This window comes from Saimiri boliviensis, chromosome 1, assembly GCF_048565385.1.
Source record: "Saimiri boliviensis isolate mSaiBol1 chromosome 1, mSaiBol1.pri, whole genome shotgun sequence".
Classification (NCBI taxonomy): domain Eukaryota; kingdom Metazoa; phylum Chordata; class Mammalia; order Primates; family Cebidae; genus Saimiri; species Saimiri boliviensis.
This window is the reverse complement of record NC_133449.1, coordinates 63,621,401-63,645,527: the sequence shown is the minus strand read 5'-3', so window position 1 is coordinate 63,645,527 and position 24,127 is coordinate 63,621,401. Positions and strand designations below refer to the sequence as shown.

General features: G+C 39.4%; 1 protein-coding gene and 1 non-coding gene across 4 annotated transcripts in view; one reads left to right on the top strand and one right to left on the bottom strand.

The window, feature by feature from the left end:
- SLC4A5 (solute carrier family 4 member 5) overlaps positions 1–24,127 on the bottom strand; it is a 153,414-nt gene that overhangs the window by 95,635 nt on the left and 33,652 nt on the right. For all 3 annotated transcript variants that reach the window (XM_039479158.2, XM_039479159.2, XM_039479167.2), the window contains 2 exons: positions 11,105–11,185; positions 1,668–1,859 (listed from right to left, as the gene is read on the bottom strand). In XM_039479158.2, the coding sequence (XP_039335092.2) occupies positions 1,668–1,859; positions 11,105–11,185 (273 nt within the window). The remainder of the gene's footprint in view (positions 1–1,667; positions 1,860–11,104; positions 11,186–24,127) is intronic.
- Positions 16,269–16,375, top strand: LOC120362141 (U6 spliceosomal RNA). The gene has a single exon (XR_005578131.1). It is a non-coding gene; the product is annotated as a U6 spliceosomal RNA (small nuclear RNA).

The window sequence follows — 24,127 nt, the reverse complement described above, 5'->3', positions numbered from 1 at the left end:
GGCCAATATGGTGAAACCCTGTCGCTACTAAAAATACAAAAATTAGCTGGGCAAGGTAGTATGTGCCTGGAATTCCAGCTATTTGGGAGGCTGAGGCACAAGAATCCATTGAACCCAGGAGGCAGAGGTTGCAGTGAGCTGAGATAATACCACTGCACTACAGCCTGGGCCAGAGAATGAGAAAAATATATATATATGTGCCAAAGGATTCTACATTCTTTTTCCCTTGGTTTGCAGTTAAAGTCAGTGTCCCCTTAACTGAACAAGAAACCACCAAAGCAATGTCAAATCCACCAGCTATAACTACTTCTGTGATGTTCCATGTTACCTCTTCTAAACTCTTTGAGCAGAGAGCACCAAATCTAAACTGCTTTCTTCTTCTCTTGTTCAGCAGACTCCACTTTCCAAGGGTGACCTCAATCCTGAATGTGGGGGAGGTGGTGGAGTAACAGGGAACATCTCAGAGACCATGTCAATATATGTGAGGCATCCAGAACCAACATGGGGAGCAAGAGGTCTTCCCAGCAGGCTTGCTTTCCTCTTGGTCTCTGATGTTCCCACTTCTGAGCGGGTCTGTGTGTGTGTGCATGCATCTACACATATTTTGTCTGTCTCTGTGTGTGTGTGAGATATTTAACTACTGCCTACCTCTTACACTGGCCTCCTCCAAAGGATTTACTATTACTCCATATCCTACAAAGGCACAATTACTCTGGAAAAGCCACAGGCCCTGGCTGACCTAATGCCAATGAGGAGGCTTATAGAGGGCTCTGCAGGGTTAAGGGTAGCTCCTGTGGCCTGTGAGAGTAGGTGCATCAGCTCTCCTGCCAGGATACTAAGATGCAGTCATTGCCTCTGATACTCCTTGGAAGGTTTAGACGGTAAAATAAACCAACATTTCCATGCTCAAGACAGTGAGCTATATATTGTAGAAACCAAATTAATACTGTTTATTAGGCAGGTTTGGGTTATGCTAAGAGTGAAATCATGTCCCCAGAAACATTAGTAAGGTCTAGAAAATAAAATGTCACATTTGTACTCTAAGGATTCTAGTCCTTTTTACTCCTCTTAAGATTGACAATTTTCTTTCCACAGGAAGGAGCAAAAGACTGACTTTTAATTAGCCTAGAACTGTTTTCTGAAGGAGCAGAGGAAGGCCCAGCGGCTTAGTTGTACTGGGGGAAAGCTTCTTAGGTGTCTTGCAAGCTACAGTGCAGGGTGACTAGACAATTCTGTACCAGACCTTTAAGCTCCAGTGAGGAGAGAGGGTGGAGGTAATGTAACAAGAACTTCAGCTTACTGAGCACAGTGCCTTGTGCCAAACAAGTATGTCCCTTATTGGTTTTTAGGGCAATGGCTGTATGGACCTTGAAATTTGGAAATGACGGAAATAATTCTGAGAATTAAACCATGAAATCAACACAGAATGGATCAGAGTGAGGGTCTCAAAGTCCTCAGAGAAAGACAGAGGGCTTCAGTCTGACCAAAAGTGTCAATGAGCAAGAAGGTTGGTCAACAATGGAAGCAGAGCAAAGAGAGCCTGAAAGGCTAGGCTGAGCCATGTGGAATGTTACCCACATTCTCCAGAGAATCCCCCCGCCCTGCTGGGTCCCATCTGAACACATCAACAGGATGGCTCCCCAGAATGTGCCCCTCAAGGAACTCACGAGTCCTGCTGATAAGATCCACGCTGCTGTCCCGGCTGCTTGCCCCACTCCCGGGGCCAGTCAGTTCCTGCTGTAGCTTGTCTGGCCGCAGGCCCCAGTGGACTTTTTGCAGGCCTAAAAGATGTCCCTTCTGGTCAGTTTTTCTTTGAGGGTAACTGGGTACTGGAAGCCCAATGTGGATAGGAGGGTATTCTGTGGGCACAGCACAAAAGACAGGGGAGGCAGGGTTACTGGAAATAGGCATTTTTCCATAATATCCATCAGTTATAAACAGATTGGGCTGCAGAAGCAAATTGAAAGACATGGAGTGCCAGGATGGGGTCATTGCCCTAAGGCTTGGGTTTGATAGAGTTCCATTAATGAACCAAATCAACAGTTGCTGGAGGGAATACCCTCAGTGCTATAATTAGAATTCTGTTAGAATGAGCAGAACTCCCATTCCCCTGTTCTTGCTTGTCCGGAACAGTGATTACTGGATAGGGCTTATGACATGTGGTCCAGGGGAAAGTCCCTTAGTGGGTCACAGATGTAGTTCAAAATGCCAAGTGCTCTCTTTGGTTGTTACGGGAAAGTCATGTGCATTTCTACTGAGAGCCATTTTTTTTTTTTTTTTTTTTTTTTTACTAACAATCAAGGACTAAGTAGTCTACTTATCAGAAAAGTGAGTTATTGAGGGTTTCTCAAAGCTGGCTTTATAAACTAAAATTTCCAAGAACTAAAGTTACCAAGAGCCCTAATTCATAATGCCACTAATAAGCCTAATTACTATTGAAACCCAGGATAATAGGCAAAGCACCCCCCTCAGTCTGTGCACACAGAGGCAGCTAGAATTCCCTCAGCTCTCAGATAGGACATTGCTACCAGTTTAACATCAGTGTTGTCTTGAGTAGGTCAACAATTTTTCAAATAATTAATAGATTTTTAGAACAGTTTTAGATTTATAGAATTATTGAGCAGACAGTACACAGAGTTCAATGTACCTACTTCCACCCTACCCCCACCTCCACCCCTATAGTTTTCCCTATTATTAACATCTTGCATTAGTGTGGTGCATTTGTTATAATTAATGAGCCAATACTAATACATTATTATTAACTAGATAGTTTACATTAAAGTTTACTCTTCTATTGTATAGATACTTCTATAGGTTTTGACAAATGCATAAGGACATGCATCTACAATTATATATCATATAGAATAGTCTCACTACCCTAAATATCCTGTGTTTCATGTCTTCATCCCACCCTTCCTCCCTCCAACCCCTTTTTACTTACTATCTCTACAATTTTGCCTTTTCCAAAATATCATAGAGCTGGAATTGACAGAACAGGAGCATCGACATCTTTTTGGACAAGCACTGGCATCCTAAAGTTCACCTTGATCAAAAACTGCCAAAATCCAAAAGGCATCAGCCTAATGGCTAAAGTCAGCATGACTATAAACCACAAATAACATCTCTGACCAGAAACACTCCAAACCTCTCCCTGACCAGAGACACGTCAGCCCTGAGATAACCTTCCCTCTGGCCAGAGAGATGTCAGCCCCAGGACAACTGCCCCTACAACCAGAGACATTCCAACCCCACAATAAACTTCTCCCCAATACAGAAACATTCCAAGCTCGTGATAAGTTCTCTCACCCTAAAATAAATAGTCTTAGTCTGTAAGAGAGAGCACTCCTGACCAAAATTGGCCAGAAGCCCCTCTCAGGTTTATTTTCCAAAATAAACCTGTCTTCAACTGTTGAGCCACTTTTTGTGTTTCTTTTCTCTTTCTTTAACTCTTCCGGGCATCATATATTATGAAGCCTTTCATATTGGCTCTTTCAATTAGCAATATACCTTTAAGCTTCCTCCATGTGTTTTCACAGCTTGATAGCTCATTTCTTTTCTATCTCTGAACAATATTCCACCAATGAATATACTGTAGTTTGTTCATCCATCCACTCTCCTATTGAAGGACATCTTGGTGGCCTCCAGTTTTGGTGATAATAAATAGAGCAGCTATAAACATTCACATGCAGACTTCTATGTGAACATAAGTTTCAACTCAATTGGGTAAATACCTAGGAATATGATTTCTGGTTCACACAACAAGACTATGTTTAGCTTTGCAAGAAACTGCCAGACAGTATTCCAAAGTGGTTATATCATTTGCATTCCCACCAGCAATGGAAGAGTACTTCCTATTGAGGTTTGCATCCTTATCAGCATTTGGTACTGTCATTTTTAAAAAATAGCTATTCTAATGGTGTTAGTGGATTTCATTGTTTTAATTTTCAATTCCTGAATTACATATGACATTTAGAATCTTTTTATATGCTTATTTGCCATCTGTATATCTTCTTTGATGAGTTGTTTACTCAGATCTTTTTTTTTTTTTTTTTTTTTTTTTTGAGACAGAGTCTCACTCTGTCTCTAGGCTGGAGTGCAGTGGTGGGATCTTTGCTCACTGCAACCTTCACCTGCTGGGTTCAAATGATTCTGCTGCCTCAGCCTCCTGAGTAGCTGGGACTATAGGCATGTGCCACCATACCCAGCTAATATTTTTTCATATTTTTAATAGAGTCGTGGTTTCACCATGTTGGCCAGGATGGTCTTGATGTCCTGATGCATTCATGATCCACCTGCCTTTGCCTGCCAAAGTGCTGGGATCACAGGTGCGAGCCACCTTGTCCGGCCCTTTTGTCCATTTTTAAATTGGCTTGTTTGTTTCTTTATTGTTGATTTTTAAGAGTTCTTTTTGTATTTTGAGATTCGAGTCTTTTTTCAGATAATACCGTTTGCAAATATTTTCTCCTAGTCTGTGGGTTTTCTTTTCATTCTCTTAAATGTCTTTCACAGAGCAGAAGTTTTTAATTTTAATAGAGTCCAGCTTACCATTTTTTCTTTCATCAGTTGTGCTTTTAGGGTAGTATCTCATCACCAGACCTAAGGTTACCTACATTTTCTTCTATGTTATCTTTTAGAAGTTTTATAGTTTTGCATTATACATTTAGGTTTAAGATCCACTTTGAGTTGATTTTTGTGAAAGGTGTAAGGACTATGTCTTTTTTTTTTTTTTTTTTTTGAGACGGAGTTTTGCTCTTGTTACCCAGGCTGGAGTGCAATGGCGCGATCTTGGCTCACTGCAACCTCCGCCTCCTGGGTTCAAGCAATTCTCCTGCCTCAGCCTCCTGAGTAGCTGGGATTACAGGCACGTGCCACCATGTCCAGCTAATTTTTTGTATTTTTAGTAGAGACGGGGTGAATTTCACCATGTTGACCAGGTTGGTCTCGATCTCTTGACCTCGTGATCCACCCGTCTCGGCCTCCCAAAGTGCTGGGATTACAGGCTTGAGCCACCGCGCCCGGCCCTAGGACTATGTCTGATTTTTCTTTTTTGGAAACAGAGTCTTACTTTGTCACCCAGAGTGGAGTGCAATGGCATGATCATGGCTCACTTCAGCTTTGACCTCCTGGGCTCAAGCAATCCTCCCACCTCAGCCTCCAGAGTAGCTGAGATCACAGGCATGCACACCCAGCTATTTTTTTTTAAAATCTTTAGTAGTCTCAAAATCTCTATGTTGCCCAGGCTGGTCTTGAACTCCTGGGCTCAAAGAATACTCCTACTTTGGCCTCCCAAAGTGCTCTGATTACAGGCATGAGCCATTGCACCTGGCCTGGATTCATTTTTTCTTTTTCTTTTTCTTTTTTTTTTGAGACGGAGTTTCGCTCTTGTTACCCAGGCTGGAGTGCAATGGCACGATCTCGGCTCACTGCAACCTCCGCCTCCTGAGTTCAGGCAATTCTCCTGCCTCAGCCTCCTGAGTAGCTGGGATTATAGGCACGCGCCACCATGCCCAGCTAATTTTTTGTATTTTTAGTAGAGACGGGGTTTCACCGTGTTGACCAGGATGGTCTCTATCTCCTGACCTCGTGATCCGCCCGCCTCGGCCTCCCAAAGTGCTGGGATTACAGGCTTGAGCCACCGCGCCCGGCCGGATTCATTTTTTCTAAACATATGAATGACAAGTCATTCCATCACCATTTGCTGAAAATATTATCCTTCCTCCATTAAATTGCCTTTGGGTCTTTGTCAAAGATCAGTTGATTATATCTGAGTGGGTCCATTTCTGGGCTAGTTATTCTGTTCCACTGATCAATTTGTCTGTTCTTTTGCCAATATCACACTTGATCTTAGCAGCTTTATAGTAAGTCTTGAAGTTGGGTAGTGTCAGTTCTTCAACTTGGTACTTCTTCAGTGTTATGTTGGCTATTCTGGGTCTTTTGCCTTTCCATATAAACTTTTCAGAATCAATATGTCAGCATCCCAAAAAAATAACTTGCTGAGATTTTTATTGGGATTATGTTGCATCTATAGATCAAGCTGGGGAGAGCTAACAACTTAACAACGTTGAATTTTCCTATGCACGAACATGAAATATCTTTTCATTTACTTACATCTTTGATTTCTTTCATTACCTTTATAGTTTTTTTCATATAGATCTTGTATACATTTTGTTAGATTTATGCCTAAAATTTTTGGTGCTAATGTATCATGTCTTAAATTTCAAATTCCAATGGCTGGTATATAGAAAAGTAACTGTTTTTGTATCCTGAGACTTTATATCCCAAAATCTTGTTATAGTTACTTATTAGTTACGGGAGTTGTTTGGTAAATTCTTTGGGATTTTCTGCATATACAGTTATATCATCTGTGAAGAAAGATAGTTTTATTTCTTCCTTCCCAAACTATACACATTTATTTCATTTTCTTGTCTTACTGTATTAGCTCAAATTTCCAGTACGATATTGAAAAGGGCTGGTGAAAGGGGATCTCTTTGCTTTGTTCCTGATCTCAGTAGGAAGATTTTAAGTTTCTCACCATTAAGTATGATGTTAGCTATAGGTTTTTTGTAGATTTTTTTAAAAATTAAGTTGAGGAAATTCTCCTCTATTCCTATAGTTTACTGCAAGTTTTTATTATGAATAGGTGTTGGATTTTGTCAAATGATTTATCTGCATCTATTGATATTATTGTGTGATTTTTCTTCTTTGGTCTGTTGATATGATGAATTACCTTAACTGACTTTTGAATACTGAACCAGCCTTAAATACCTGGGATAAATTCTTTTGGGTCATGGTGTATAATTCTTTTCATATATTGTTGAATTTTATCTGCTAGCATTTTGCTGATGATTTTTACATATATACTCATGAGAGATATTGGTCTGTAGTTTTTCTTTCTTGTCATGTTTTTATCTGGTTTTGTATTGGGATAATGCTGACCTCATAGAATTACAAAATATTCCTTCTGCTTCTATTTTCTGGAAGAGATTGTAGAAAATTGATACCATTTCTTCCTCAAATGTTTGGTAGAATTCACTAGTGAAACCATCAAGGTCTGTTGCTCTTTATTTATTTACCTTTTTTGAAAGTTGTTAATTATTATCTATTTCTTCTTTAATAGTAATAGGCCCATTCAAATTATTTATTTTTCCTGTGTGAGTTTTGGTAGTTTGTGTCTTTCAAGAAATTAGTCCATTTCATCTACATTATCAAATTTGTAGGCATAGAGTTGTTCATAACATTCCTTTATTATCCTTTTAATGTCCATGGAATCAATAGTGATCACCTTTCATTTCTGATATTAGTAATGTATGTCTTCTCCCTTCTTTTCTTGGTTAGCCTGGCTAGAGATTAATCAATTTTATTAATCTTTTTAAGAGATAGCTTCAGTTTCACTGATTTTCTCTATTGTTTCCTGTTTCTAATTTCATTGATTTCTGCTCTATTTGATATTATCCCTTTTTGAGTCTTGCATTAGGACTATTTTGCAATTCCTTCTCTTGTTTCCTAAAATAGGAGCTTAGGTTGTTGCTTTTAGATCTTTTTTCTTTTCTAATATATGCATTTAAAGTTATTCATTTTCCTCTAAGCACTGCTTTTGCTGTAGCCCACAAATTTTGATAAGTTGAATTTTCATTTTCATTTAGTGTAAAATATTTTTTTAATTCTCTTAAGACTTCTTATTTAACTCATATATTATTTAGAAGTGTATTGTTTAATCTCTAAATATGTTGAGATTTTCCAGTAGTCTTTCTGTTATTGATTTTAGTTTAATTCCAGTGTGGTGTTACAGCCTACTCTGTAAGACTTCTGTTCCTTTAAATTTGTTTAGATGTGTTTTATGTCCCAGAATGTGGTCTGTCTTGGTGGATACTCCACACGAGCTTGAGAAGAATGGGTATTCTGCTGTTGTTTGACGAAGTATTCTATAAATGTCAATTAAATCCAGGTGATTAATATGCTGTTCATCTCAACTTTATCTTTACTGATTTTCTGCCTGTTGGATCTGCCAATTACAGGTAGATGGGTGTTGAACGCTACAACCATAATTGCTGATTTGTCTATTCTTCTTGCAGTTTTGTCTTTTTTTTTTTCTCATGTATTTTGATGCTTGCTGTTAGGTGCACACACGTTAAGGACTGTTACATTTTCCTGAAGAATTGACCCTTTTATCATGATGCAATGCTCTCCCTTATCCCTGTTAAAGAGATGTTCTTTGCCCTGAATTCTTCTTTGTCTGAAATTAACATAGCTATTCTTGCTTTCTTTTGATTAGTGTTATCATGGTATATCTTTCTCCCTCCCTTTATTTCTAATCCATCTGTGTCTATATATATGTGTGTGCGTGCATGTGTGTGTATACATACATGTATATGTATACACACAAATATATATACATATAAAAATACATACATATTTTTTTTCTTTGAGATGGAGTCTTGCTCTGTCACCCAGGCTGGAGTACAGTGGCACCATCTTGCCTCACTGCAGCCTCCACCTGCTGGGTTCAAGTAATTTCCTGCCTCAGCCTCCCGAGTAGCTGGAATTACAGGTGTGTGCAACCATGCCTGGCTAATTTTTGTATTTTTAGTAGAGATGGGGTTTCACCAGGTTGGCCACGCTGGTTTCAAACTCCTGACCTCAAGCAGTCTGCCCAACCTAACCTCCCAAAGTACTGGGATTACAGGTATGAGCCACCACGCCTGGCCTGTGTCTTTATATTTAATGTAGGTTTCTTGTCACATAATTGGGTCTTGTTTTTTGATCCTCTCCAACATCCTCTGTCTTTTAATTGCTATGTTTAGACCATTTATATTTAAAGTAATTATTGGCCAGGTGCAATGGTTCACACCTGTAATCCCAGCACTTTGGGAGACTGAGGTGGATGGATCACTTGAGGTCAGGAGTTCAAGACCAGTCTGGCCAACATGGTAAAACTCCATCTTTACTAAAAATACAAAAAATTAGCTGGTTGTGGTGGCATGTGCCTAAAGTCCCAGCTACTCGGGAGGCTGAGGCATGAGAATTGCTTGAACCAGGAGGTAGAGGTTGCAGTGAGCTGAGATCACAGCACTGCACTCCAGCCTGGGTGACAGAGCAAGACTTCGTCTCTAAATTAATTAATAATAAAGTGATTATTTATATCATTGGATTAATATCTACCATGTTTACAACTATTTTGTATTTGTTGCATTTGTCCTTTTTTAAAATCTTCCATTTTTGGTCTTTTTTTTTTTTTTTTTTTTTTTTTTTTTTTTTTTTTTTAAGAAACAGAGTCTTGCTATGTTGCCCAGGCTGGCCTCAAACTCCTGGCCTCAAGCAATCCTCTTGCCACTGTCTCCTGAGTAGCTGGGACTACAGACACATGCCACTATGCCCAGCTCTTCCTCTGGTTTTAATTGAGCAGTTTATATAAGTCTGTTTTCTCTCATCTCTGAGCATATCAATTATACCTCTTAAGAAATTCTAGTGTTGCTCTAGACTTTGCAATATACAGTTAGAAGTAATCTAAGTCTGCTTTCAAATAACACTATACTGTTTCTCAGCTGAACTGTGGAGAAACATGCCTAAGCCTTTTAGAGAGATGTTGAATGTACTCTAGTGAATAGACTCTGTATGAGTCTACTCTGGTTGGTACATTCCTAGGTACTAGGGGTCAGGTTACTTGGATGTCAGTGTTCAAATATGTCTAAAGTCCCAGTTCCCTCCACTGCATGCTCTTCTGGATCCCATTCTCTCCTGGATGTAACAGGGATGAAGAAAGTGACATCGAGATTCTTAAGAAGTGTGGCCTTGCTTCCTAGGGGATGGGTGTCAGAATGACTAATTTCACTTTTTCCTCCTCTCACCTCCCCACATCATGGTAGAACTTCCCTTCCCTACATTGCATTGTTTAAGCAAGCTGGAATTTGAGATAAGCAGTAGATACCAGCATTTAGAGGCAAGTAGTTCCACTCTAAGGGTTTAGCATATTTGATCTTCCAACAAGTTCCTATTCTTCACCCTTGAGGCCAGGAATGGAAATGAAAAGAAGCAGGTATAACAGAAAGACCCCTGCCCAAGAGGCAGCTGCCCTCGGTGCTCCCTGGTTTGTCATTTACTGGATCGGTGGCCATCCTGCCAGTCTGGGACTCAGTGAACTCATCTGTAATGTGGGAATGAAAATCTTTTCTCTACCAAACTGGCTTTTAAAAAGATAGAATGGGATCATGTACAAGAATATGACTATGCAAATTGTGAGGGACTATACACAGGAAGATTACACTTATTAAAGAAATCAGAAGAGATGGCTGTCAAAAAAATATTTTGCTTTCTGCCCTGAATCTACATTATCCCATCTTTTCTTGGCTTCTATCATAATCGAAAGAGCATGGTGATTTAGCTGGTGAACTGTGGGGAGTGGTTTGCCCTCCCCCAAGTCTACATTCTCCTTCATGGCTCTGCAGGAACTCTCCTCTTACTATAAGCATCTTGCAGTTTGGCTCAGGACATGTGCCAAGCTCTCCTAGCAACTCTTTAGGGCATTCTTCTTGCTTGACAGCTCCAGAGTGGCTCTACACATTCCACAGCTCACCAAGCCTCTAGATGGGCATCGAGGTTCGTATTTTTCTTCAGGTGGGGCTGGAGTAATGATGGCAGTAGCCACTCATCTGATTGCCTTTTTATAAGCCCCATGGCTTCTTCTCTGTAGCATGTATGAGGCTTTGGGCCTCTAAAGTCTGCAATTCTGGAGCAACAGAAACACCTGCCATCCCAACATCATCTTGCACTGGTTTTAATCAAGCTGCCACTTTGGGAATCAATTAATATAAAATGTTGATATTTGGCATTTATTATGGTTTGTAGATCTTGCAAAATCAGGTGAGTTAAATTTTGTGTTGAGAAAGCTATGCTCTAATCCACATAGGCAAAGTGGCAGTTTCTTGTCTCCTGACCATGCAGTCACCTGGGGATACCATGAAGGCTGGTTCTACCAGCTTTAAGGAGACACTATGTATGAGTCAGGACAAGGAATCTGCTCCCTATTATCTCCAGCTGAGAGAGCTGGACACCCAGAGAATTCTCAATCCCTTCTGAGATTTGCATCAAGTCCTCAAAGTGACCTCACCTTTCTGATCCGGAAATCTCCTCCTGTGGTTAGTGGGATCCAGCTTTCCTACCCCAGCCTTCTCCTCCTTCACCTTCATGACTATAAAGCAAAAGGAACACAGCCTCAAAATGTATACATTAAAAAGGGTAGGATTTCAAGGAGAAATGGTCAAATCCACAATCATAATGGGAGACTTTAATACAGATAAACTAAGACAAAAGGACATATAGCCAGGTGTGGTGGCTCATGCCTATAATCCCAGCACTTTGGTAGGCCAAGGCAGGCGGATCACCTGAGGTCAGGAGTTCGAGACCAGCTTGGCCAACATGGTGAAACTCCATCTCTACTAAAAATACAAAACTTAGCCGGGTGTGGTGGCATGCGCCTATAATTTCAGCTGCTAGGGAGGCAGAGGCAGGAGAATTTCTTGAACTCAGGAGGCAGAGGTTGCAATGAGCCGAGATTGCACTACTACACTCCAGTCTGGGGAACAGAGCAGGGCTCTGTCTCAAAAAAAAGAAAAAAAAAAAAAAAAGAAAAGGACATATAAACAAACTGAAGAATAATTTCCAATAAATAGAGAACACACTTCCTTTTCAAGTACAAGTGACACATTTACAAAGAGAGAACATACACTAGATCACAGAAAAGCCTCAGAAAAGTAAATTCATTATGTTTATATAGTGTATATACATATATAAGGCAAATTTCTATTGTGGTTTCCTATTAAACCCATCATTCAAAATTATTTTATATAAATATGCTTATATATAATAATTTCTAATCATGAGTTTAACAGGAAACCACAATAGAAATTATTAAATATTTAGAAATCAACATTTACAACTACAACATATTGAAACTTGTAGGATGCAGCATACTTAGAAGGAACAGGAAAGAAGAAAGGAATGAAGAAAAAAGGGAAGAAAGAAAAAAAAGACAAACATTCAACTAAAGAAGCTAGAAAAAGAACAAGACAGAAAAAGAAACTAGAAGAATGTAAATATAAAAGATAAAAGCAGAAAACAATGAAATAGAAAATCATCAAGTGGGCTAGGTGCAGTGGCTCACTTCTGTAATACCAGCACTTTGGGAGGCCAAGGTGGGTGGATTGCCTGAGCTCAGAAGTTGGGACCAGCCTGGGCAACATGGTGAAACCCCGTCTCTACTAAAAGACAAAAAATTAGCCAGGCGTGGTAGCACATGTCTGCAGTCCCACTTGGGAGGCTGAGGCATGAAAATTGCTTGAACTTGGAAGGCAGAGGTTGCAGTGAGCCAAGATATTGCCATTGCACTCCAGCCTGGGTGATAGAGCAACACTCTGTCTCAAAGAAAGAAAGAAAGAAAAAGAAAGAAAGAAAGAAAGAAAGAAAGAAAGAAAGAAAATTTGAAACCATAAGATGGTTAACAAATTCAAAAGATAATTATTTTAAAAGATAGGCAGTTGAGCCAGATATGGTGGCTCACACCTATAATTCCACTGGTTTGGGAGGCCAAGGCAGGAGGATTGCTTGAGGCCAGGAGTTCACCACCAGCCTGGGCAACATAGTAAGACTTCATCTCTACTATATATATGTAGTAGAAAAAAAAATACATATATATGCGTGCCAGGTGTGATGGTGTGCTATAGTCCTAGCTATTCGGGAAGCTGACACAGGAGGATTGTATAAGCCCAAAAGTTTGAGGCTGCAGTGAGCTGTGACTGTGCCTGCAGTGAGCTATGACTGTGCACTGCACTACAGCCTGGGTGACAGAGTGAAACTCTGTCTCAATAAAAAAGAAAAAAAAAAGGCAATCTATATAAGACTAATCAGAAGAGAAGAGAATATTTATAAGTAAATAACACTAGGAATAAAAAAGGGACATAACTGAAAATGTAGCAGAGAATTTAAAAATTATAATATAATTCCATTAAAAAATTCACGTCAATTAATTTTAAAACTTAAATAACAATAGTTGACATTACTATGTGCCAGACACTATTTTAAGTGCTTTACATATATGATTTAATTGAATCTTCTCAACAACCCTATGAGATAAATGACATTACTATTCCTGTTTTACAAATGAGGAAACTCAGACACAGACAGCTTAAATGACTACCCACATGGAAAAACAAATCCAGACAATCTGTTTCTGAAACTAGAGCTCTTAGCCACAAGGCTAATAAATGGATACTTCACTACAAAAATAATAGAAGTATCAAAATTGGCTTTAAAAGAATTAGAAAACCTAAATTAATCAATACAATTAAAATGATTGTGGGAAGGTACCACAATCAGTCATGTATTGGTAATTATTGAAGCTTGGTTATGGTACAAAAGAGTTGTAAACCAAAAATAAAATCCTAAGCCTCCCAACCAACTGTAAGAACTCCCTCTTGGCCAAGGGGGCCTCAGAAATACATTAAAAAATGAAATCCTGGCCAAAACAGGGTAGGAGTTCAGACACACCTTGTTATATCCTCTCCCTTTTGCAGTGTAGACACAACTGACCAGGACTTATTTTAAAATAGAGAATAAGACTGACAAAACAGACTCTTGATGGCAATAAAGTACCAAACTATAAACAAGACCTCAGGCCAGGCCAGGCAAGAGTTAAGTCCTGCACCCCTACACTTGAAGAATAAACAGTGTTCTAACTGCCACAGGTTTTTCTTTTCCTCTAGCAGCTAAACAAGCACTGGCCGCATTTGTGTCTGACAAATACCTTCTAACATATAATGTCTAACTGTAATACATTTAAATGGTATGGCTCCACCCCAAGGTGAACATGGGTGTGTGAAATACGCATGTATGTTCAATACACATGCATCCGGACCACATTCATGAATATTCATAGATCCTCCTGTAACCTAAGGAATATGTATGTTTGGCCAACCTCAGCTTAGATTCCTGCTTTATGCCTCCTCCTTTGAAGTACCTGTCTTTGATCTAACCCCGAGGATATGGTTCCCAGCCTGGAACATGGCCATCCTGCAGGCTATAACCCTTACAAGAAATAAAGCTTTCTCTCCAAATGCATAGGTTATGTGATTTTTAAGTTAATAGGGCCATCGTAATCTATTTTACTTTTGTTCTGTTTGAAAATTTTTCTATAATGAAAAGAAAAATGAACACCAGGAACAGATAGTTTTAAAAAATGTTTTTTTCTGAACCTTCGAGGATTAGACAGCCTCTATATATACAAAATGTTTCTCAAAGATAGAAACAGGACATCAGAGGCAATAGGGACATCTGAAGACCATGATGCAGAGTGGACTGAACACAGGGAAGTTGGTGGAAAATCTTCATAAGGAGTTCTGAGGCTAAATCCTCACATCTCTCATGCAGGCTCCAGTCTCCCATAAGACCCCTTCTACCTAAAATATGGAGGGGCCTTGTAGGAGACTAGAGCCTAGGACAGAAGATCCCTGGATAGCTGAGGGCAAAAAGTAGTAATTTCACTGGGGAAACAAAAAGGAGTTAAGTAAAGGCAGTTAAGCCCCTCAGCCCTTTGCCTATTGGACTCCTAGAACACTAATGAAGCTTAGGCCTTCCAGGCAGGTCATTGGAGGACTTAGAGATTCCAACATTTTGGAGACCTCTGACAAAACGGCAAGGGCTGCATCCAATTGCCCACTGCATGTCTATCATTCAACAAGTTCAGCCTGGCCACATGACAGCTGTTTAGCAGCTCCACTTCAAAATATAAACAGCCAGCCAAGAATCACCAGAATGACAGATACCAAAACAAACAGGAAAAGAAAAAGTCCAAGGAAACAGGAGCAATGTAGGCAGCCAAAGAAACCATTAAAAACTATGTAGTAGCAAATGCCACAAAAGCAAAAATAGACAAACGGAACTTAATTAAACTAAAAAGCTTCTGCACAGCAAATGAAACAATGAACAGAGTAAACGGACAACCTACAAAATGAAAAAAAAAAATATGCACACTGTGCATGTGACAAAGAGGAACTCGAACAACTCAAAAAGAAAAAACATATAACCCCATTAAAAAGTGGGCAGGACATGAACGGATATCTGGCAGAAGAAGATATATAAATGGCCAACAAACATATAAAAAATGTTCAATATCACTAATCATCAGAGAATGCAAATTAAAACCACAATGAGATGCCATCTTATACTAGTCAGAATGGCTATTATTAAAAAGTCTAGGCCTGGCATGTGGCTCAGGCCTGTAATCCCAACACTTTGGGAGGCCGAGGTGGGCAGATAACCTGAGGTCAGGAGTTCAAGATCAGCCTGGCTAACATGGTGAAACCCCATCTCTACTACAAATATAAAAATTAGCCAGGTGTGGTGGTGGGCGCCTGTAATCCCAGCAACTCAGGAGACTGAGGCACGAGAATCGCTTGAACCTGGGAGGTGGAGGATGCAGACCAAGATCATGCCACTGCACTCCAGCCTGGGCGACCGAGTGAGACTCTGTCTCACAAAAAAAAAAAAAAAAAAAAAAAAAGGTCTAAAAATAACAGGCCAGCCTGCAGAGAAAACATGCACTGTTGGTTGGAATGTAAATTAGTACAACCTTTATGGAAAAGAGTATGGAGGATTCTCAAACAACTAAAAATAAAACTACCATTTGATCCAGCAACCCCACTACTGGTATATGCCCAAAGGAAAAGAAACCATTATATTAAAAAAGATACCAGCACTTGTATGTTTATTGCAGCACTATTCACAATAGCAAAGATATGGAATCAACCCAAGCATAATCCATGGAGGATTGGATAAAGAAAATGTAATATATATATTTATTATTAAATATAAATATATATATTTATTCTATTTATAATGGAATGCTACTCAGCCATAGAAAATGAAATCACATCTTTTGCAGAAACACGAATGAAACTGAAGGCCATTATCCTCAGTGAAATAACTCAGAAGCAGAAAGACAAATTCTGCATGTTCTCACTTATAAGTGGGAGCTAACAATGGGTACACATGGAATGCAGAGTGGAGTAAAAGACACTGGAGACTCCAAAAGGTAGGAGGGTAGGAGCAGGGTGAGGGTTGAAAAGTGACCCACTGGGTACACTGTTCACTATTTGGGGGATGAATACACTAAATTCAGATTTCACCACAATGAAATATATGCATGTAAAAAACCTGCACTGTACTCCCTAAATATGTATATTTTAAAATTGTAAGTTCTTTTCAAAACTATGCAGCTGGTGCTTGCTTTAGTAGCACATACATTAAAATTGGAATAATACAGAGAAGGTTAGCACGACCCCGATGCAAAGATGACAAAACAAAGACAAAACCATAGATAGTTAATATCTTCAAGGAGACTGTCATAGGTTTGTTTAATATAGTTGCTTCCTTGGCATCCACTTTTTGGTCTGACATAAGTTATTTGAAACCCAATTAGCTGTACTCCTTTGGCCTTGTCAAAACTTCCCTCCCCACGTGATTGTTTGCAATATAGTGCAATTTCTCTCTCTCTCTCTCTTTCCCCATTGACTGATTAAACATCCTACTGCCTCCTGAATTCCCGCCAACCCCATCAGCAACCCCTAACCTCTCTGAAATCTGTAAGTAATCAATTTCTTCAGTTTTATATATTTTGGTTTCATTGTGTCTCACCTGACTGACACACCTAAACCTTACTCTCCTCCTGGTTAGAGCTCTCCTAGAAAGTGGCTATCTTGGTTTCTGGCTACTTTTCAGAGATAGTCGTCAAGACGAAATTAGAGGACTTCACAACAGAGACAAGAAAAGACATTGTATTCATGACAACAAGAAAAGCAGAATTCTATAAACCTATGAACCTATAAGCTTTTAAAGAATAAGAAAGAACTTTTGGAAACTAAAAATATCTTAGAAGAAAATTTTCGATAAAAGACTTGAAACATAAATTTGAAGGACTATATGAGATAATAAAATACAAATAAAAAGAGATTAAACAAATAGTATGACAAAACAAGAAAACCAAGAGGATCAATCCAGGAAGCCCCAACATGAAAGTAATAGGAGTTCCCAAAAGAGAGATTAAACAAAATAGTGGAAAGAAAATTATCAATGAAATAACATGAGAATATTTTCCAGAACTGCAGGATTTGCGCTTTCTGACTGCAAGAAATTGCTCATGGCTCAGAAAAATTAATTTTTAAAAAATCCACTCCAAGTCACAACATTGTGAAGCATTAGGACATCATGGATAAAGAGATCTTAAAAGCTTCCAGAAAAAAATAAGTCACCTACCAAGAATCAGAAACAAGAATTGACATCAGATTTCTCAATCACTACAGTGGAAGCTATAAGACAATGAAATCATGCTTCCAAAAGTGAGACAAAATTATTTCCAACCTAGAATTCCAATCCCAATCAAGCTACAATCAAGTGGAAGAGTAGAACAGGGGCATTTTCAGACATAAACTGGCTCGAAAATTTACCTTTGATGCACATTTTTTTCAGGAAGTGATTGAAGGAGGAACTTTAGCAAGATAAAGAACTTGCACTAAGAAAGAAATTAACTCTGGGAAATGGGATTCACCACAAACGATGGGCAAAGGCAGATCACCAGAGAAGAACCATGCAGCAGTCTAGAGAGTAACAGGCACATCTTAGAGCTCTGGACAGGATGTCTTCAGGAAAAAACCTGGATCTGAAAAATGGTCTTGTTGTGTTTGATTGTTGCAAAAGGATATAAAAAGTTTGTCAAGGAAAGGAAAAACTAATCATGGTACGCTATACTCAACTGTGAGCAATATTTACACAATCATAATAAATCGAGTGTTAATTTTCCTGAAAATAGCAATAGAAACAGGGTTAATATTCCACCGAACATGTATTGGTATGGCTGTTTATGGTTGGTGTCCATTGTTAGTGGTCAGGTATTCATTTTGGTTGGTCAGTGTCAGTGCCATGCTGGTCGTTAAATATTTTGAGTATCACCAGTGGATGTTAACTATTTGGGGAGTATAAGACACCTGTCAAGGATGCTGCTAGCTACTTCCCTGATGTCCATCCCCCTTTCTGCTCTGACTCTCTGATTTCTGCTCCAGCCACAGTAACACTATGGCCAAGTAAAAAGAATCACTTCCCTCAGATGCTCTTCAGCTCTCTCTGGCTGAAGAGCTACAGGAGAAAGAACCTGAGGAGGGAGTCCCTTCCTGGATAAACCATCTTCAGAAGAAATCCCCTTCACTTTTCCTTGTTCTTCCTTCCTGGATAGAGTTGCCAGGTTTAGCAAATATAAACACAGTTTCCCCAGTTAAATATGAATTTCAGATAACAAATAACTTTGAGTATATGTTCTGTACAATATTTGGCATATACTTCTACTAAAAATTACTTGTTGACAAAGGTGACCCAGATGTGCTTACTGAAAACCACACCTGGGTCATATGACAATGGATTCTGAGAAAGTAATTTTTACTGGGCAAATAATATTGAGTCTGTCAGTAAGGAAAAAAGGAAGAATGGGCATAGGGTGGTCATCTGGCATTTGTGCTACACTGCCCAACATCCATTCCCTCTTGTTCTTGCCTGATTATAAAACTCCATTTTGTTCGGGTAGAGACACAGGGCCCTTGATTGCCAGTAGTCACCTTCCCTAGGCTCAAGCATGAATTGGGATCTATATAAACCATTCATGGTGATCTGGTTGCCCTTGGCCAGTCACCGATTCTAGAAGTAGTCATGTGACCCTATCTAGCCAATGAGATTTAGGTGGAAGTCCACTGGGTAAGACTTCTAGGAAAGCTTTTATTTTCCTCATTGAAAGTGACACAGTTGGGGCTAGGTGCAGTGGCTCATGTCTGTAATCCCAACACTTTGGGAGGCTGAGGCAGGCGAATCATGAGGTCAGGAGTTCGAGACCAGCCTGGTCAACAAGATAAAACCCCATCTCTACTAAAAATACAAAAAATTAGCTGGGCATAGTGGCGGGTGCCTGTAACCCCAGTTACTCAGAGGCTGAGGTTTGAATCCGGGAGGCAGAGGTGGCAGTGAGCTGAGATCCTGCTGCTGCACTCCACCATCCTAGAAGACAGAGTGAAACTCTGGTGAAAGAGGAGGGGAGGGGAGGGGAGAGGACACAGTTGGAATGCACAGTTTGTCCTTTACCATCCCACCTTGAGACTTTGAGATAAAGCAGCCATCTTGCAACAATGAAGTGACAGGTATGAAGACCAAAGTCACAGGCTAAGGACAAGGCAGGAGGATAAGACAAATCTGGGTTCCTGAGAACATCACTGAGCGCTGGACTGCTTATCCCTGAATTTATTGTTATCTGAAAAACAACTCTATATTTAAACTGCTAGCCAAGTTTTACATTACTTTTAGCTGAGGAAACTTCCTAACTGACACATAATGGATGACAATGGACAGTTCAAATGAATGAACTAGATTTTTATGTATTAACATGTATAAATCTCAAAAACATAATGTGTAAAAAAAAAAAGGATATTGTAAAACAAAATGATATTATTTATATAAAACTTTAAAATAAACAAAACACCACCAATATAGATTATACTTACATTTCTAAGTAATAAAAATATAAAATTATGCAGAGGAATGATACACACCAACTTCAGGTTATTTCTGGGGAGGGATAAAGGTTGATGGTTGATGATTTTTGGTATTTTGGATAGATGACAGAAACAAATATAGATATGAAACAAATATGATAAAATGTTAATATCTGTTAATTCTGGACAGTAATATGTGAATATCTGTCATATTGTATATATTTGAGGTATTTTGTTACCAAATTTTTTTAAGGTTTGTTTTTTGAGATGGAGTCTCACTCTGGTGCCCAGACTGGAGTGCAATGGCATGATCCCGTCTCACTGCAACCTCCACCTCTCAGGTTCAAGTGATTCTCCTGCCTCAGCCTCCAGAGTAGCTGGGACTACAGGTGCATGCCACCACACCCAGCTGACTTTTTTGTATTTTTAATAGAGACGGGGTTTCACTGTGTTAGCGAGGATGGTCTTGATCTCCTGACCTCATGATTGGCCTGCCTCGGCCTCCCAAAGTGCTGGGATTACAGGCATGAGCCACTGCGCCTGGCCCCAACTGTGTGTTATTTTTAAAAATAACTAAGAAGTCTCCCCAACATTATGAGATAATAGTCTCAGGCAAAAATGGGTCAACTGAGTACTTTGCACAAAAAATGACTGGGAAAGAAACTCTTCATACTTTGCTAGATCATTAGGAAATGTTAGAACAGTGACTATGAAGAAAAGAAAGATCCTGAAAACTTCTAGAGTAAAACAGTCAGAAACAGGTCACCTGTCAATGAATGGAAATCATACTAGCAGAAGACTCCTCCTCAGTAAGCTGAATAAGAGAAGATAATGGGCAGGATGCAGTGGCTCACGCCTATAATCTCAGCACTTTGGGAGGCCGAGGTGGGTGGATCACTCGAGGTCAGGAGTTCGAGAGCAGCCTGGCCAACATGATGAAATCCCGTCTCTACTAAAAACACAAAAATTAGCCAGATGTGGTGGCGTGCGCCTGTAATCCCAGCTACTCGAGAGACTGACAAACAAGAATAGTTTGAAACTGGGAGATGGAGGGTGCAGTGAGCCAAGATTGCACCACTACACTCCATGAGACTGTCTCCAAAAAGAGATAGAGAGAGAGAGAGAGAAAGAGAGAGAAGATAATGATAGAGCAAAGCCACACAAATTCCAAGAGAGGATGATTTCCAACCTAACATTCTCTACCCAGCCAAATTACTAGTCCAGAGTAAGGGTAGAAGACATATAAAACATCATTTTCAGACATATAAAAAATCATTTTACTTCTCTTTCATAATTTCCTAGGAAGTTCTTTTAAAAAGTTACCCATTATTAATCAAGAAGGGAAAAACTGAGACACAGGAGAGAGTGGATGAAATCAGAATAATGAAGGTCAGTCCCCAGATGACAGCTGTGTCCTCAAAAATCAATCAGTCCTCAAAAGAGCTAGAAATTGAAGCTTTGGAAGAAGCCACCCAGGGAAAAAAAAAATGAAATGCAAAAGATTTGATACACTCTGGGAGATTTTGGAACAACTCAAGAAAGTAACAGACAGAAAATGCAAAGAAAAAAGATAACAATTAGAAACACCAGGAAAATATTAAAACTCTGCAATAAATAAAACGTGATCATGGCACGTAATCATGAGTATAAACACTGATTCTTGAATGAACTAAAAACAGTGATGATATTCTACATTGGGAGGATAAAAAAGACATGTCTGTAGTTGTAAAATAGTTAAATATTCACCTGTAAGTGGCTAACGTCTAATTTTGATAAATAGCAGGAATAATTATTACTATCATTATTATTAGAAGAGTGTAGGTAGCCAAGAGAAAAAGCTAAAATAGTTCCTAGTGGTTGTGTTTGGGAAGTGGAACTGTGGCGTAAGGGGGAAGCTGGGATGGAGTTCCATTGCTTATTATGGAAAGCTCTTACATGTGTTAACTGATTTTTAAATGATGGCTTTTTTATTCTAAACATTTTAAAGCAAATAATTTAACATGACATGTGTTTCTACTTTATGTGATAATTGCATCCTTGAAAATTAATAGTTAAATCTATTTGTTCAAAGTGAATCATGTTTAAAATACTTAGCAGAATTACAGAACAAAGAACCCTTTAAGGCAGTGGTTCTCAAACTTGAGCATGCATCAGAATAGAATACCTAGAAGGTTACTTTTTGTTTGTTTTCTTGGAGTCGGCATTTCACTTTGTCACCCAGGCTGGAGTTCAATGGTGCAATCATAGCTTACTGCAGCCTCCAACCTCTGGGCTCAAGCAATCCTTCCTTCTCAGTCTCCAAAGTAGCTGGGATTATACATGTGAGCAGCTCCAGAAAGCTTGTTAAAATAGATTGCCGGGTCTCATCCCCAGAGTGTGTGATTCAATAGATCTGGGTTGGGGCCTAGAAAATTTACATTTCCGCCAAGTTCTCAGTTGCAGCTGATGCTGCTGATCTAGAACCACATTTAAAACTTCTGTTTTTTTTAAAATATGGTTCAAAATATACTAGAAACAACTTGTGCCAACCAGATTTACAGATTGGAAATACCGCAGATGAAATGAAGTTATTAGTTGACGAAGCTGTGATTAAGCTTGCTAATAAGTGAACACGCTGTCTGTAAGGACTCAGAGGGCAGCCAAACCTAGATGTTGATTTCATGTATATATACTATCTACTACTATCCATAAATGCAATGATATGCATGTTAACAACATTAAAAACAGAAAATAGCAATCTAAGTACCGAAAGGCTTTTCTGTGTATTTAAAAAAATTGAAGAAAATCCAGGAAGAAACTTGTTAATAAACATTGTACTGTTCTTTTACTTCTCAAAAAAAAAAAACTTCTGTTTTAAGAAAGTAACTCCCAATTTATATTTTTTATTAAATTGGATCAGTTGGTGATTTTTAAAAAGCTATTATCTTCCAGGCCGGGCGAGGTGGCTCACGCCTGTAATCCCAGCACTTTGGGAGGGCAAGGCAGGCAGATCACAAGATCAGGTGTTTGAGATCAGCCTGGCCAATGGGGTGAAACCCCGTCTCTACTAAAAATTAGCAGGCCATGGTGGCAGGTCTCTGTAGTCCCAGCTGCTTGGGAGGCTGAGGCAGGAGAATCACTTGAACCCAGGAGGCAGAGGTTGCAGTGAGCCGAGATCACGCCACTGCACTCCAGCCCGGGCAATAGAGCAAGATTTCATCTCAAAAAAAAAAAAAAAAAAAAAAAAGCTGATGTCTTCCTACTCCAGTATGGTGTGACAAGTACAGAGACGCTGAGTAACAGATTTCTTTTCACATAGAGAACCACCTTCAGATGTCTTAGAGGATGACTCCATGTCTCCCCAAGCCTCTACAGGAAAAGCTATGTGGCCCAGCCTGGCCAAACACACCCCAGAAAGCAATGAAACTCCATTTCAGCCACAGAGATTGGTTCAGGAATGATCCCATGTCCCTGGCTGGGCCAATCAGAATTCTTCTCAGGACATTTCTGCTTGATTCATCCAAAAACTCTGCTCACTCTGGCATTGCTAAGCTGATAAGCTTGGGAGTTCCTATTTTGCCTGTCACGTAGAGGGAAGCATTCAAAAAAAGTAGAGAAACAGAGTCCAGATAACAGTGACTTCCTGAGTCAGTTAATTTTGAACTGCCCTTCTCAGTTGTGTTGCACTGTTAAATTCACTTTATTTTTTCTCATGTTTGAGTTGGGTTTCTCATGTTGGCAACCACAAGTGCCTGACTAATGAAAATGAAATAGAGCTTTCCAACATGTTTTAAAAATGTGTTATTTGAAGTACTATCGATTCTTGGATTAGAAAACAAAGTAAAGTTTGTTGGAAAAATAATGAAATGCCTGGTTGTCACTACATATGCAAACATAGATGAAAACTCTACAAACTATAGAAGTATGGAGCTATAATGTAGCTATCATATTCAGGTAGCTGAATCCCTTCCAATCTGGACTAGCTGAGACCATTCCTGCCTCATCTCCTCTGTGCTAGATCCCACCTTCTCACAACTTGAGAGAAGCTCCCTCCCAAGAATATGCAGAAGTAGGAGAAAAACCCAAACTCCCCAACATGATCTTCAAAGGAGTCCATCCATCTCAAGCTGAGTGTTGGCCCTGGGGAAATGTTTGGATTACCAACTGCTCTGATTGACAACGATACTGCCTACCATAAAAGTCCCAACCTAATTCATGAAACAGAATTTCTATCTCCAGCATTTTATATAATGTATATTAGCTGAATGTCAGGTATTTTGCTTTCATCATCTTATTTAATCCCCACTATAATTCAGAGAGGTATATAATTTTCACCCCCATTTTACAGATGAGGAAATGAAGTCTAAGAGTTAAGTGATTTGTACTGGATCACAGAACCAGCCATGGTGGAGCCAGGATTGAAATTGGATTATTTTTGATTACCAAACCTAAGGAAAGAAGGAAAGAAAGGAGGAAAAGAGGAAAGGAGGAAGGGAGGAAGGAAGGAATGAAAGGAAGAAGGGAAGGAGGGAGGGAAAGGAGGGAGGAAGGGAGGAAGGGATGAAGGGTAGGAA